This window comes from Vulpes lagopus, chromosome 16, assembly GCF_018345385.1.
Source record: "Vulpes lagopus strain Blue_001 chromosome 16, ASM1834538v1, whole genome shotgun sequence".
Lineage (NCBI taxonomy): Eukaryota > Metazoa > Chordata > Mammalia > Carnivora > Canidae > Vulpes > Vulpes lagopus.
Genome location: NC_054839.1, coordinates 56,513,241 through 56,529,408, shown reverse-complemented (window position 1 = coordinate 56,529,408; position 16,168 = coordinate 56,513,241). Strand labels below are relative to the sequence as shown.

The 16,168-nt window shown below is 36.4% G+C and overlaps 1 protein-coding gene across 2 annotated transcripts in view; it reads left to right on the top strand.

Moving 5' to 3' along the window:
- ZC3H13 (zinc finger CCCH-type containing 13) overlaps window positions 1–15,401 on the top strand; it is a 91,825-nt gene extending 76,424 nt beyond the window's left edge. Inside the window, exons 17-20 of one of the 2 annotated variants that reach the window (XM_041731018.1) lie at window positions 863–1,015; window positions 2,062–2,262; window positions 7,954–8,117; window positions 13,161–15,401. In XM_041731018.1, the coding sequence (XP_041586952.1) occupies window positions 863–1,015; window positions 2,062–2,262; window positions 7,954–8,117; window positions 13,161–13,328 (686 nt within the window). In that variant the 3' untranslated portion in view covers window positions 13,329–15,401. The remainder of the gene's footprint in view (window positions 1–862; window positions 1,016–2,061; window positions 2,263–7,953; window positions 8,118–13,160) is intronic. The other variant, XM_041731019.1, reaches the window with a different exon arrangement.
- Window positions 15,402–16,168: the final 767 nt, after the last annotated feature.

Here is a 16,168-nt window from a genome sequence, read left to right as displayed (position 1 = left end):
AAATTTATGGGACACCTGGGTGGCTTAGCAGTTGAGCGTCTGCCTTTGGCCCAGGGCGTGATCCCAGAGTCCCAGGATCGAGTCCCTCATCGGGCTCCCTGCATGGAGCCTGCTTCTCCCTCTGCCTGTGTGTCTGCCTCTCTCTCTCTCTGCCTGTCATGAATAAATAAATAAAATCTTTAAAAAATAATAATAATAAATGTAGGATAATTTTCAATGCACAACTAACTCACCAGGTGACAAAGCTTAGCCTTAGGTGGTAGTTGAGAAAAATTGATAAAAATAAATAAAATGTGCTTGTTGTACCAAGAAAATGTTTTTAAATTATATTACAACATTCTTTTTAAAATTGTGTTGGGATAGGGAAGATGAACTAGGAGATGGGCTGAGGATTAATGGCACTTTTACATCACTGCTGTAAAGCTCTTCATATCATGAGCTAAATGTTATGAACTAAGATTTAAGTTTCAAGTAAATATTAATAAGTTTGCAAGCCTTCTAAGTTAATAAACTTATTTAGGTAAAGAAATTACTGCATCCTTTTGAAGTTAGTAAATCTGGATTTACTTGAAGTTTTACTATAAAAAATTAACACATAAGCAACATTTAATAAGTTATTGGTACCTTTTGTCATATTTTAATTGTAATCTTATAACTTGTTTTGATATTGCTATTCATACTGTGTTCTTGCCATTAAAATTGTTTTAAGTTTTCTCTTGGAATTGTCAAGTATTTTGAATAATTAAGAAATTTAGTTTTCTAAGGAAAAAAATACTTTTAAGATATTTTTAGTGTTTCCTTTTTGGTTTCACTTAGTTGTCCCTTAGATGTACTCTTTGACATGAAATTAATCTTTCCAAAGCAGGAGATGACGAATCCAAATTAGATGATGCACATTCATTAGGATCTGGTGCTGGAGAAGGATATGAGCCAATTAGTGATGATGAACTAGATGAAATTCTAGCAGGTGATGCTGAAAAGAGAGAAGACCAACAGGATGAGGAGAAGATGCCAGGTAATCATTTACAAGAGTGGCTGAACATAAAAATTATCTGATTTATGATATGAAGGTATTTTTTGTTCCCTTTCAAGCTGTTCAAGTTAATGAAAGGCAGTTAGAATTCTTCCCTTTGTGTTTCATTTAAGACTGAAAGGCCAATAAAAATGAAAATTACAGTCTGTATGCTCTGCTCATTTTTAAGTAGACATTGCCCATAAATTGGAAAGAGTCTCATTTAAAATAGCAAAATTCTAAGATTTCCATTCCGCAGGTTAAGATTCATTTTATATGACCTGGAATCTAACCAAATACTGATTGCCTAGCAAGGTTCTAGATAGTAGCTATATGGTTCAGAGCTTCAAAATTGTGGTGAAAGCCAACTTTTGAAACAATCATTTAAAATTTATAATCAATGAAATTATATTTAAACAGTATATACCTCTATCAGTTTTCTGAATTCAGTAATATTTTCCCTTATAGTATACTTTATGCATTGCTAGAGCTTATTCTAGTGACCACCATGAAGCAACATCCCATCAGTGTTGCTGTTGAATCATCCCAATTAGTCTAATTGTTATAATTTTTTAAAAATCATTGTGAGGGTCTTTGCTTTATATGTGCATGTAAAATATTAAAATTTAATTGACGTAATTTGTTTATAAGTTCCACAATTTTTTCTAATGTAGAAGGTATGTATGATATCTTTTTTATTATATGCCATTAAGTTCTTCTAAGTAGAACATTAATTTTTTAAATTGTTTCTGTTAGTGAATGGATTATTTGTTCTCAGTATTAAATAGCCACTGCCTGAGTTATTTGTAGGAATGCATTTGGATTTTCGTTTGCTTACCTGTTTTCCTTTGGTGAGGTATATTGTAAAGGTCCATAGATTCTAAATGTTAGCTTTTCATTTTAAGAATAGGGTATTTTTGGTTCAAAACACTTGTTATTTAACTTGAAATTTAATGATTTCTGTATTTTGCAGTTTGTTTCTCTAAAGATAACAAGAATGCTATTTCTTGGTGTTTAAAAAAAAAAATCCTGTTCCTAACTTTTTACAGATCCATTAGATGTGATAGATGTGGATTGGTCTGGTCTTATGCCAAAGCATCCAAAAGAACCACGAGAGCCTGGGGCTGCACTGTTAAAATTCACACCTGGAGCTGTTATGCTAAGAGTTGGGATTTCTAAAAAGTTGGCAGGTTCTGAACTTTTTACCAAAGTCAAAGAAACATGTCAGAGACTTTTAGAAAAACCCAAAGGTAATTCTATTCTACTTTGTACAGTGTCTGCTATAACTATTAATTTAGATGCCTTTGGAAAGGGTGCTGTTCTTTTCTCAGGCAGCATTCACAGTATAGGAACTTTTTTCTTTCTTCCTTTTTTTCTTTTTTTTTTTCTTTTTTTTTATTTTAAGGACTCATATTCTTTAAATCTTTGAAATTTTAAGAAGGAATTTTGACCATGAAAATTAAAGTCCACAGAACAGTGGATGAAAATACCACAAATGATCTTTCTTACCATAATTACTTTTTACAAGTAAGTTCAAATGTCAGAGCCCTCAGTGGTGTTCCCTAAACCAAACAGAGCCTAGAGGAGTGGACTAGATATTTTTTATATCTAAGAGAATTGAGTGTCTTGGCAACCCTTTCCCCCTGGGAAATGGGGAGTTCTACCCAAACGCAAATGTGTAGGTTGAGCCTTTAACAAAGGGATAAAAACTTAGAAGTTGATGTCTAGGCCAGATGGTCTGGATTCCTCAATAGGCACACCACTTCTTAGCTATTACTTAATCTCTGTGTTAGTGTCACCATTTAAGCTGGGGATAATTATTATTGACCATCAACTTCGTAAGATCTTTAGGAGGAGCAAATGAGGTAAAGTACTTAAAATTCCTGACATGTAGTGACAATAAATGTTTTCACATTGATTTTAGACTTTATGGTAACAACTTTTCTATAATTTTTTCTGTTTTCTAGAATATTCTTTTATATATGCATTTTTTTCTGTTCATCTGGTTCCTACTTTATTAATGGGAGGGAGATGATTAGATCATAAAAGAAAGAAAACGTGAAAGCAACAAAATTTAATTTTATATCATGTTTGTGAGAACAAAAAAGTTTAGTTAAAAAAATTAAGCTTTTTACTAATATAAAATTGAAAAAAAATGTTGAGCATTGGTTTTAACGTGTCCCAATGAACATAAAATGTATGTGCCTGAAACATATATAAATTATAATTGTGAATGTGTATTAACTTGACAAATGACCAAACTCTTAGGTTCCTGCTTCACTCTTCCTTGTTTGGTTGGCTCTGTGACCTTAAGCAAATAACTCCTCTAAGTATAAAATGATGGAACAAAAGCCCTAAGGTCTTTGCCACCTTTGAAACTATTTGCCCCTACGATTTTGCTAACCTATAGAAATGCAATTTGGCCCTAACTTGATGACATACATTGTAAAGAAGGGCTGTTGCTTACCAATCAGATCTCTCCTATTTTTTGCTATGATAGCTTTATTAGAGAATGAGAGAACTGATACATGATGCTAAATAGAAGTTTCCTAAGGAATAGGACTTAGTTTACTGCTGTATCCATTGTCTAATGATGTTACATTCTTAATAATTATGCTATTGCCACAACAGTACCCAACACACAGAGGTTCAATAAGTATTTGTAAAATAAAGTACTGATTTTTTCTTTCCCATGTAGTCTATTTCAGTGCCCCAGTACTGAAGAAAGAATATCACTAGCCCCATATGTAATTTGTTTATAAAGATTTTATTTACTTATTCATGAGAGACACACAGAGAGAGGCAGAGGGAGAAGCAGGCTCCCTGCAGGAAGCCTGATGCAAGACTCGATCCTGGGACCCTGGGATCACGACCTGAGCCAAAGGCAAACGTTCAACCACTGAGCCACCCAGGTATCCCTGCCCATACGTAATTTTTTTAAAATTCTAAGGTTGAAAACCGAAAACTTTATATACTGAAATTTAAATTGTTTTTTTCTAGGTTTTCTGTGTGTAGAGTGATAGATTAAAAACAACTACGGGGCGCCTGGCTGGCCCAGTTGGTAGAGCCTGCAGTTCTTATCTCAGGGTCATGTGTTCGAGCCCCGTGTTGGGTAAAGAGCTTACGTTGAAGAAAAAGTACAAATAAAACAGGCTCTTGAATAATTTGATGGTAGTAATTTCAAAACCACAAAGATACTAGAAGTTTAACCATGTTTACTTTCTAAGGACATGTGCAAGTATGTGTTTTGTATTCTGTGGTAGCATAGATAATAGTTTTCAGAGTATGGCCTCTCACTTCCTTTGTTAAATGTATTCCTATTCTTTTTTGGTGCAATTTTGAATAGAATTGTCTTAATTTCTTGTCTGCTACTTTGTTATTAGTGTATAGAAACGCAGCTGATGATAAGGATTCCAATACAAAGAAATTTATCATAATGACCAATTTGCAAGGAAGAATGTGGGCTCAGTGCATGTTCTTTTTGTATTTGTATCTATAGTGGAACAGTAGTTAATGTTTTAGGGGTTTTTAGGATTTTTTGTGACTGTGTCATTGATTGGCTCAAACATGGTTATGTATTAATCACCTGAGGAACTGCCTTTGTTCCTAGTGTTGTGTGCTGGTCCAACTGTGGACGTTCTGCAGATACGGTGGTAGGACCCTGGCACTGTATTTCAGAAAGCTCCTCAGATGATTCTATAAACACCGACATTTGCAAACTGGTTCTGAGTTTTTCCTTTACGTTTGTTTACACTTGTTTTATATTCTGTACCTGTTGACAGGTATGTAAACCTATTGACCAGATACATTACATGAGACTAGTTTCTTGTTAATTATCTAATCTCACTATACTTTGCAGCTCAGGAGATGAAAGTGAAATGTGCAGTTCCATTCATCCTCAAATGCGTCTGTTTTGTTTTTACTAGGTGTTACTTACTGTTTTCTTTTGTGGACTCTAACAGTGGCTTGTTTGATCATGTCATTCAGGCAGTTATCTGGTACCTTGGTACTTCTGGCTAGCTTGTAGAATGCTAGCTTTGAAATTACTGTTCTGTTATATATATATTTGGATTACTGACTGGCCTTATTGTTTTCTTTTGACTATTCTTTGTCTGTGTTAACCCAACCTCTTTATTTTCCATTACACTTTGTAAAACTAAAAGAATTAAGGAGAGATTTTAAGTGTTTTCTATCTTTGCATGTTATGACTTAAAACTAAGTGATTTTAATTTAATACATTGTTTTTATAGTGACCAAGTCTAGAATAAAATCTGCAGGTTGTCTAACACCTAATCACTTTCCTGATTTTTTTTGTAGTTGTATTACTGCATTTGAATCTTGCTATAATAAAGTCCTAAAACCTATTCTAGAACTTTACATAATAGTTGATGGTAAGCAACATACTGAATTTGACTTCAGGGATTCTAACTTGAACATTTCTTCCCAGTCATGAACAGGCACCAAAGTCTAAGTTCTTTTTCCCTAGGCTGCTTGTATTACATCTTCAAGTGGCTGGCTGAATATTTACTTTTGTTTGAGACTAGCAACATAACTACATGTTCAAGATCTTTCAGAGAATATGTCTTTTAAATTTTTGCATTGAAGTATGATTAGCACCAAGTGTTACGTTAGTTTCAGGTGTACAGCGTAGCGATGCAGCAACTCTCTGTCATGCTCTGTTCACCACAGTGTGACTGCCCTCTGTCACCATATGCTGTTACAATACTATTCACTATATTCTCTGTGCCATACCTTTTATCCCTGTGGTTTATTCATTCCATAACTGGAAGCCTGTACCTCCCACCACCCTTCACACATTTTGCTCATCGCCCACCCTTTTCTCCTCTGGCAACGATCAGTTTGTTCCCTATATGAATTTGTCTGTAGCTTTGTGGTATATCTCGATATCTGGGATTGTGATCTCTCCAGCATTGTTCTTTTTGCCCCAAGATAGCTTTGGCTATTTGGGCTCCTGTATGGTTCCATACAGATTTTAGGATTATTTGTTCTAGTTTTGTGAACATTATTGGTATTTTGATAGCAATTGCATTGAATATGTAGATTGCTTTGGTAGCATAGATAATAGTTTTCAGAGGACGGCCTCTCACCTCCTTGGTTAAATTTATTCCTATTCTTTTTTGGTGCAATTTTAAATAGAATTGTCTTAATTTCTTGTCTGCTACTTTGTTATTAGTGTATAGAAATGCAGCTGATTTCTGGATATTAATTTTGTATCCTGCAACTTTACTGAAATCATTTGTTACCTCTAGTATAGTTTTCTGGTAGTCTTTAGGGATTTCTGTGGCTAGGACTTCTAGTACTGTGCTGAATAAAAGTGGCAAGAATGGACATCCTTGTCCTGTTCCTGATCTTAGAGGGAAAGCTCTCAGGTTTTCACCATTGAGTATGAAGTTAGCTATAGGCTTGTCATATATGGCCTTTTTAGTGTTGTATGTTCCCACTAAACCCACTTTGTGGGGAGTTTTTATCATGAATAGATGTTGAATTTTGTCAGATGCTATTTCTTCACTAATGAGGTAGGATTTTTATCGTTTTGTTACTGAACCATCCTTGCATCCCCAGAATAAATCCCACTTGATTGTGGTAAATCCCACTTGATTGTGGTGAATGATCCTTTTAATGTATTGTTGAATGTGATTTCTTAATATTTTGTTGAGGACCTTTACATATGAGTTCGTCAGAAATATTGGCCTGTGGTTTTCTTGTTTTGTGGTATCTTTGGTTTTGGTATCAAGGTAATGCAGGCCTCACACAATGTGTTTGGAAGTTTTCTCTCCTGTTTTGGGGGGAATAGTTTGAGGTGAATAGGTATTAGTAGCTTTTCTTTAAGTGTTTGATAGAATGCACCCGTGAATCCATCTGGTTCTGGACTTGACTTGGGAGCTCTTGATTACCAATTCAGTTTTGTTAGTAGCAGTTGGTCTCTTCAGATTCTATTTCTTTTTTATTCAGTTTTGACAGACTATATGTTTCTAGGAATTTATCCACTTCTATTTTGTCCAGTGGCATACAATTTTTCATAGTACTCTCTTATCCTGTATATTTCTCTGGTGTTGGTTGTTTCTTCTCTCTCATTTCTATTTATTTGTGTCTTGTTTTGTTTTTTTTTTTTTTTTCTTGAGGAGTCTCACTAAAGATTTATCTATTTTTTCTCTTCTTGGAGAACCACTGCTTGGTTTCATTGGCTTTTTTTTTTTCTTTTTTATTCTCTTATTTCTTTTTGCTCTGGTCTTTATTATTTCTTTCCTTCTACTCACTGTGAGCTTTTTTTAAGGAACTTTTATTATTTTTTAATTTTATTTATTTATGATAGTCACAGAGAGACAGAGGCAGAGACATAGGGAGAAGCAGGCTCCATGCAGGGAGCCTGATGTGGGATTCGATCCCGGGTCTCCAGGATCGCGCCCTGGGCCAAAGGAAGGCGCTAAACCACTGCGCCATCCAGGGATCCCTGAGCTTTCTTATTTTTCTAGTTCCTTTAAGTCTAAGGTTAGATTGAGATTTTTCTTACTTCTTGAAGCCTGTATTGCTATAAGTTTCTCTCTGAAAACTGCTTTTGCTGTGTCCCCAAGATATCGGACTATTGTGTTTTTATTTTCATTTGTCTCCATGTAGTTTTTTGTTTTCCTCTTTCATTCTTTGTTGACCCATTGGTTGGTTTTAGTGGCATGTGGTTTTTTTCTTATAATTTCTAGTTTTATACTGTTGTGGTCTGAAAAGATGCAGGATGTTATTTCAGTCCTCTTAAATTTATTGCAACTTGTTTTGTGGCCTAACATAGTATATTGCCTTTAATATAAAATAACTTTAACCAGTGTTATGGTAACTTTGATAAAGTATAGACTATGTGGACTATTTAAATGGCCAGTAATTCTTTCCTATTTTAGGAAAACTTAATGCCTGTTTGTTTTTATTGAAAGATGCAGAGAGTCTTTTTGAACATGAATTGGGGGCTCTCAACATGGCTGCATTACTACGAAAAGAAGAGCGAGCAAGTCTTCTTAGTAATCTTGGACCATGTTGTAAAGCATTATGCTTCAGACGAGATTCAGCAATCCGGAAGCAGCTTGTTAAAAATGAGAAGGTACTATTGTTTCCTTGAGAAAATATGCAAAGTATTGAATAGTATGAATGGCTTTTTTTTTTTCATTTGATTGCTTTAAGGTGAGATTAACGTCCATTATCTGCTTTTATGAATTTGCTTTCTTAGTCTTGTACACATGTAAGAGGAAAAATTGTACTTATAATTTTCATTTTACTTTAATAGTATTGATGAACATTTGTGAATGGCAGTTTGTTATTCAAAATTAGATGCAAGAGTTTACTCTTTCTGTGAAATATTTTTATTTGTGAAAAGTTACTGTTTCTAAGTTTTATTATCTAAACAAGATGGGAAATTTTCCAGACACAGAACAGTGAGGATATTTATAAGAAATAGTGTTTATGAAAATGTACCGAGTCAGAAGAAAGGGAAATAAATACAAGTGATTATATTTGACCATTTACTTAAAAGATAAAGGGAATTGAAACAGAAGAGAAATAGAAATTTAGAGTTGGGAGAGATCTGATCATGAGAAATTTTGAAAATGTCTTAACTTTAAAAAAGCCTAAGAGAGTTGGTTTTAAAAGGTTAGAGAAACATTCATTAGCTTTTTACCTAGGGACATTTAAAGAAACACTGCTAACAGAAAGTGTACTTCATTAAAGAAAAATACACGAAAAACCAAGGAATGAACTCAACTCCAGAGATTAACATGGAAACAGATATATAAGGCATACGAGGCTTTTAGTCTTCCCTGATTAAGGGCCTGGCTCAGAACTACTTTTGACAGAGTTGCTACAGTCATTCTTCTTTGCATTCCCATTTCATATACTACTTCGTTCCCTTCATTCTGTTGCTTAGGTACCCATTTCTCCTTGCAGCTTTTCTCCGTTGGAAATTTTTCTAAGAGAATTAAACCCCAGTTAGCCCTAATAATCATGTATGTAATGTATCACCTTCTGTTTTGTGTATCTAGAATGGTACTACTTCCATCGTCAGTATTGAATTTGAAAAATAATCCATCACATCATTTTATGTTGGCTTAAGTAGGGGACTTCAGTTGAGAAAGGCTGCAGGTTTTGCAGTCTCACCAGAATTCTGCCCCCTTTTTGTAAGAAATATTTTGTAACATTATCTAGTTCCTCTTCTAATATGCCATAATGCCTCTCAAAAATTGTGACAATCAAAAATACCCTTGTAAAATTCTCCTTGAGAACCCTGTAACCCTTCAGTACAGGGCACAGACCATTAACTAGCATGTGACACGTTATAAAAAGTTATAGTGGCACAGTATAAATGTCCTAAATGATCCATCTAAAGAAAGCAAACTGAAGAAAAATTAATTTCAGATGCTAGAGAATCTCATGAAAAATGCTAAGAAAAACCTTTAAAGTGTATAACTATAAAAGTACAGAATAGGACCATCCATTGAAGAACGTGGTACTTACTGGATGATGAGAAAAAAAAGAAAGCCATTAAACTCCTATATAGGCATTGCCTTTATTTAAAGAATGAATTTTAAAATATATAGGTTAATCTATGATATATCAGAAGAGATAGATGACAGATACCAAGAGAACATTTAGCTGCTTTAAAAGAGTTTAACTCTGATGTGGTACTACAGTATTGAAAATGTATACAGAACCTGTAGCAAGCTGAAGGAAAGAAATAATACCAACAATAATAGGAAAATAGAAGTAGTAAAAACCAAAATTTGATTCTGAAGAGATGAAAAAAATTGATAGTCCCCTACAAATCCTACAGATATTAAAAGGATACTATAAACCACTCTGTGCATATTAAGTTTGACAATTCAGAAGAAATGGATCGATTGCTCTGCGGGTCACAAAGCACAAAACTTCCTCAAGAAGTAACAGATAACCCGAATAGTCCTATGTCTGTTTCATTGGGTTTTGTTTTTATTGGAAGAGAAGTCTCTTCACTGTCAGATGGTTTCACTGGCAGTTAGAAATAACACCAGTTCTACATAATTTCTTCCAGAAAATTGAAGAGACAGCAATACTCCCCACCTCATTGTATGAGGCTAGCAGTACTCAAATGTCAAAACCAGATAAAGACATCACAAGAAAACTACAGATCACTATCTCTCATGAATGTAGACATAAAAAATCCTCAGAATTCAGGTATCGGACAGCCCGGGTGGCTCAGTGGTTTAGTGCGGCCTTCGGCCCAGGGCATGATCCTGGAGACCCAGGATTGAGTCCCATGTCAGGCTCCCTGCATGGAGCCTGCTTCTGTCTATACCTGTATCTCTGCCCCTCTCTCTCTCTCTCTCTCATGAATAAATAAAATCTTGAAAAAAAATCTTACCTCTTTAAAAAAAATAAATTCAGGTATCAAATCCAGCAATATGTAGAAAAGACTATACCATTACAAGTAGCATTTATCCTCAGAATGAAAGGCTGGCTTAATATTCTAAAATCATTCAGTGTAATCCCCAAAGGAACAGACCAAAAAGAAAAGAAAATACCTAGTCATATCAATTGATTTAGAAAAACCATTTGATAAAACTCAGCATTCCTTTATAATAAGAATTCTTAGCAAGCTGGAATTAGAGTCTTTACTTTTTAGGAGGCATCTACAGAAATCTACAGCTAACATCATACTTAATATAAAAGTTTGAAAGATTTCCTGGAGAGAACAGGAAGAGGCATGATGCCCAGTCTCCACTACCCTACCCTACATTTTACTGGAAGTTCTAGCCAGTTCAGAAAGAAAAGGTGTACAGATTGGAAAGGAAAAAGTAAAACTATATTTGTTCACAGACAACATGATTGACTAAAGTTTTAAGGAATTTACCAGAAATACTCTTAAAACAGTCTGTAGAAGCACCTGGAAATTGAAATGAAGGGGAGAAATACGTTTTACAGTGGCTTCCCAAAAAAGAAGTACTTATGTATAAATCTAACAAAACATGCACATTATCTTATGTGCCAAGAACAATAACACCCTGATTTTTAAAAAATCAAGGAGGACCTAAATAATGGAGAGAGACATCACATTCATGGGTTAAAAGACTCAGTATAGTTAAGATTAGGATTCTCTCCACATGCATCTACAGAGTTAACACAACGCATCAAAATCCCAGCAGGGTTTTTGGTTGGTTGGTTTTGTAGATACAGACAAACTGATTCTAAAGTCTATATGGAAGGTCAAAGCAACTAGAACATACAGAATTTTTTTTAAAAGATGCATAAAGTTGAAGGACTCACAGTACCCAATTTCAAGACTTACTATAAGGCCACAGTAGTCAAGATAATGTACTTACATCAGGGATGAGACACTTAGATTAATGGAACAGTCCAGAAATAAACCCACACAAATATGACTAGTCACCTGTGTGTGTGTGGGGGGGGGGGGGGGCTGAAAAACTTTTAATTAAACTTTTTATTCTGAGATACTTGATCTTCAAAATTTTAAACTTCTGTAAAAGCAACTGAGAATGAAAAGACAAGTATACTGGGAGAAAATATTTGGACATCACTTTTTATAAAAAGGACTTGTATCTAGAATATATTAATTCTGAAAAATTAACAGTGAGAATCCAATTTTTTTAATGGGCAAGGCTTGAATGGACAGTTCACCAAAGAGGATCTATAGATGGCTAATAAGAACATAAAAAAATGTTTAACAATATTTAGCCACTAGAGAATGCAGATTAAAACTTAAGTGAGATACCTTTGTGAATCTATTACAATAACTAAAAACCAAACAAGAAACCCTGGGGTGAGAACGCAAAATGGTACAGCCACTTTGGAAAACAGTTTGGTTGTTTGTTGTAAAGTATATACTTACTGTATGACCCAGTGATCCCATTGCTAGGTGTTTACCTTAGAAAAATGAAAACATATGTTCACGTAAAAACCTGTCCAGGGGCAGCCCGGGTGGCTCAGTGGTTTAGCGCCGCCTTCAGCCCAGGGCGTGATCCTGGAGTCCCGGGATCGAGGCCCACGTCGGGCTTCCTGCATGGAGCCTGCTTCTCTCTCATGAATAAATGAAAATATTTTTTTAAAAAAAGTCTACAAAAGCTTATAGCAGGTCTGTTCATAATCCAAACACTGAAAACCACCCCAGTGTTCTTTACATAGCTAATTGCTAAACTGGGGGACACCCATATAACGACGGATTACTAATTTATAATCAAAAATAACCAAACTGTCGGTACTGTCAGCGACATGGGTTAATCTCAGAAGCATTGTGTGGAGTGAATTTAGAAAAGTCTCCAAAGCTTATATACCGTAGGGTTCCACTTATTTGATGTTCTGGAAAAGGCAAAACGATTAAAGAGACCCTGTCATTGGTTGCCAGAGGTTAGAGCTGGGGAGAAGGCGTTACGTGAAGCAGCACATACGTCTGAACTCAGAACAACACGTGAACAATCCGTTTACTGTATGACAACATACATTTTAATAGAGAGATGATCAGGGCCCCGGAAAGAAGACAAACGGCAGGTGCTCGGCCCAGAACCCACCTTATTTCAAGACTTAGGAACACACTTGGAGAGCATTAAGCAAAGCTTTCGGACAGTCTCCCAAAATGCGAGTGTAGCTTTAAGTTAGAGTAACAGAAATAACACATTTTAGCCGAAGGGAGGCTGCAGGGTCCCAGTCACCGCAGCGATGGGCGGGCCCTGCTGGAGGACGTGTCCGCTTCCGTAGCCCTCACTTTCCGGGACAGTGACCGACCGGGAAGGAAGGTGAGTGTTCAGGGCTGCTCCTCAGAGGCCTGAGAGGTCGTCCTGGGCGAGGACGGTGGAGGCAGCGCGCGTGCGCAGCTGGTCCGTGGAAGAGACTTGACTTCGGCGAGCTCAGGAGCGGCGGCGATGGTTTGTTCTGTCGTTGGGGAGAGCCTGGTTGGCTGACGCCAGGGACTGCCCCAGAGGCCTGCCTTACGCAGGGGGCACCTTCTCAAGATTGCTCTCGCTTCTAAGGTTCGTGGAGTCTGAAAAACATTTCTTAATTTTGCTTTTAAATGGAAGTTAAAGAGAAGTTACCCTGCCCGTCCGTCCTGCTGTCAGCCAGTAACCTACGTCTTTTACATTTTGTTTTGTTTTCTTCAAATCAGGGCACCGTAAAACAAGCTTACACGAATGCCCCAGTGGTGGACAACGAGTTGCTGCGATTGAGTCTTCGGTTATTTAAGAAGAAGACTACCTGTCACGCCCCGGGGCCCGAGAAGGCCGACGAGAAGCTCCCCCAGCCCAGTGTCCAGCAGGAACTGTGTGTGTCTTAGGACCGGAGCCCAGTGACATTTTTGGTTCTGTGTCCCTTCAGGGTTACATACTCTTTTTCAGAGTTCTTTGGTTTGGCAAACATCATTCATGACAAAGACAGAAAAGATGTATCAGCCACGGTAAAAGGGTGAAGAACAACTTTGATATGAAGTTTAAAGACACTAGTTTTGGCTAACTTACGATTTTACATAAATTTTTACACAGTACTTGATATTCATGTGAAATAATGTGAAAACATCTAGATTCAGCAGTTTATCTTTTGTTAAAACTGAAGACTTTGGAAAACAGTTGCCACTGCTCTTGCAACCTACAAATATTTTTTATGAAATGGAGCCACTGATAGGTTTTGGATCATCCCAGCAGAAACTGATTTTATTCAGAAACCATGTGTTCGCAGAATGAATACACACACTGCAGCTCTGTGCTGTACGGACTCTTGAAAGTGGATGCTGGTCCTGCATGCTGTGTCGTGGGCAGACCTCCAGTAGGAGGGAGCCAAAGTCCTTTTCTGCTTTTCTAAAGTTCTAAAAAAAAATTACTAATGGATCTTTGTTTTTTTAAAAATATATGTGTATTGTTACAATGTATATTGGACGTATTTGGATTCCATATGGTTTTGTTTGTTACCAGAGACTGTCTACTGTTTTTATTTTTAATAAATGTACCTTTCCTTTCCTTGTTCTAGATTCACTTTGCTCTTCATTGATCTTATTCCTGATGTTCTGAAACATTTGTCATCAACATTATGTTTCATACTTCAAATATTATACTGCTCGATAATGCAATAGGAGTTGAGGATATATTTTAAATACAGCTCAGTAATACTTGAAACAAACCGGGAGTTAACAAACCTTTGTCATCTGAGCTTTAAAATCCATAACCATCATATTTTTCACAGCTATAACCTTTGATTACATTGAACTGTCTAGGTTGTAAAATGTAAAATGAGAATTTTTTTTAAAAAAATTACGGTATTTGTTTTATTCTGTGAGTATATATGTAACTCATAAGTGGACTTTTAGAAGGATTTAAAATGGACTCCAGGCTGCAGAATTTGTGGACAGACAGCGGTAATAATAAAGGAAACCAATCAAAATTAATTTTTTTTCCCCATTGGTTCTCACAGGTTTTGTTAAAACTGTAATCCTGTGTTACCTGTGTCAGTAGTTTTATATCCTCTAAAGGTAACAGTGTTACTGCTGTAAAATTTCTGTTCAAGAAACACTCGCTGTATATGTAATTTATATCAGATAACTGACCCAGCACAGGAAATGGTCACATTTTCAAATGACTTTGAAAGCATGTATGAGACAATGGCAAGCAGGGGTGGGGAGTGTAACCAGATTTTCCTGGTGTCTGTTTCTTTTTCCAATTGGTAGATATTTTAAATAATAATAATAATAAAAAGTCTTTAACAACCCTGAAGAATAAATATCCTTTCAAAAACTACTTCCTAATCACGCTAGATAATATTCACTGCAGCACAAGCATTTAAAGTCTTAGAACTTCTAATCCTATTTCCCAGAATTGTGGAACAAAAATAATGGTTTTCCTGTGTTGTCAGCTGACCTTAGGAATCTTTCACAAGATGTGTATTTACAGAATGAAAACGATGTACTTAAATTTGCCATATAGTCAAATTTGTTGCCTTTTCAGGTTTGAGTATTTTGTTACGTCATCTGAAAGAAGAGCTATGGGGAGCTAATCCTCTGAACACTGAGTCACAATATTCAGAGCTTAATGTTCCCAGTAGGAACCTAGTGTTGTCAGGTCTCCCATTTTTTTTTAATCCAAACATTCAATGTATTGCTAATCATAGACCCTTAAAATTCATTAAAGCAAATCTTACTGAGTTTTCCATCTCGGGCCATAATTAAAGTCTCAATGAAATCAATATTCCTGAAAACATCTGCTAGTCTAGAAGTTATTTGCTAGTACGGTTGAAGGTGTGTTGCCTCATAACTGACGGATCAAGTTTGTCCATTTCCCGTAACCGCACAACTGGACTCCAGCTGCTGGTAATAAAAGGGTTGGCGAGAATATGTCTGCAATCCCCAATAAATGAGTGTTTACATGGACCACTGAGTCACTTGTTGGATTTGTTTGGCAGCTGTCCTCACCATTTGGTTTGTATTAACCGACAATAGGTAACTTTTTTATTTTACAAAAAATTATGTAACTGTACCCTACTTGGCACTTGATCTGCTGAAAAATCTAATTTGTCGCTTCTCTTCATCCTGTTCTGTAACTGCAGGTTCTCTTCCTCATCCTGCCCCGTGGCCAAAATAGGATTCTGTGACTTGACTTTATTAACTTGAAGTTTTGTGCCATTAGCAGAATATCCCACATTATGTGTTACTGTTCACTTGGGTAAAGATTAGGGTTTATGTTATGTGTATGGTCAGTGATGCTTTCGAGTCTCAGAGGAGCCAGCAGCTGAGCCTCAACGTATTTTAAAAGATATGTGGTTTCCACTTCAAGATGGTAATAAAGGCAGATCCTGAACTCAACCTCCTCCCACAGACACACCAAATCTGCAGCTACATACAGAACAATTTTTCTCTGAAAAACAAAAACAAAATAGCTGAGTGACTCCTACACATTGGGCAAAGACAAAAACCCACAACGAAGCAAGTAGGCTGAAGTAAACCGCATCCTCGGGACAGAGACCCCCGGTCAGGAGGGAACTCCCAACCCTGAGCCTCTCCCTGAGTTGTGAAGAATTTGAATCCCACGTCTTGACTTTTAAGAGCTGCACCTGAGAGACAAGGCCCCACTACGTCTAGCTTTGAAAGGCAGTGGGGCTTCCATCCTGTGGGGCCCCCATAGGGCTCAGATG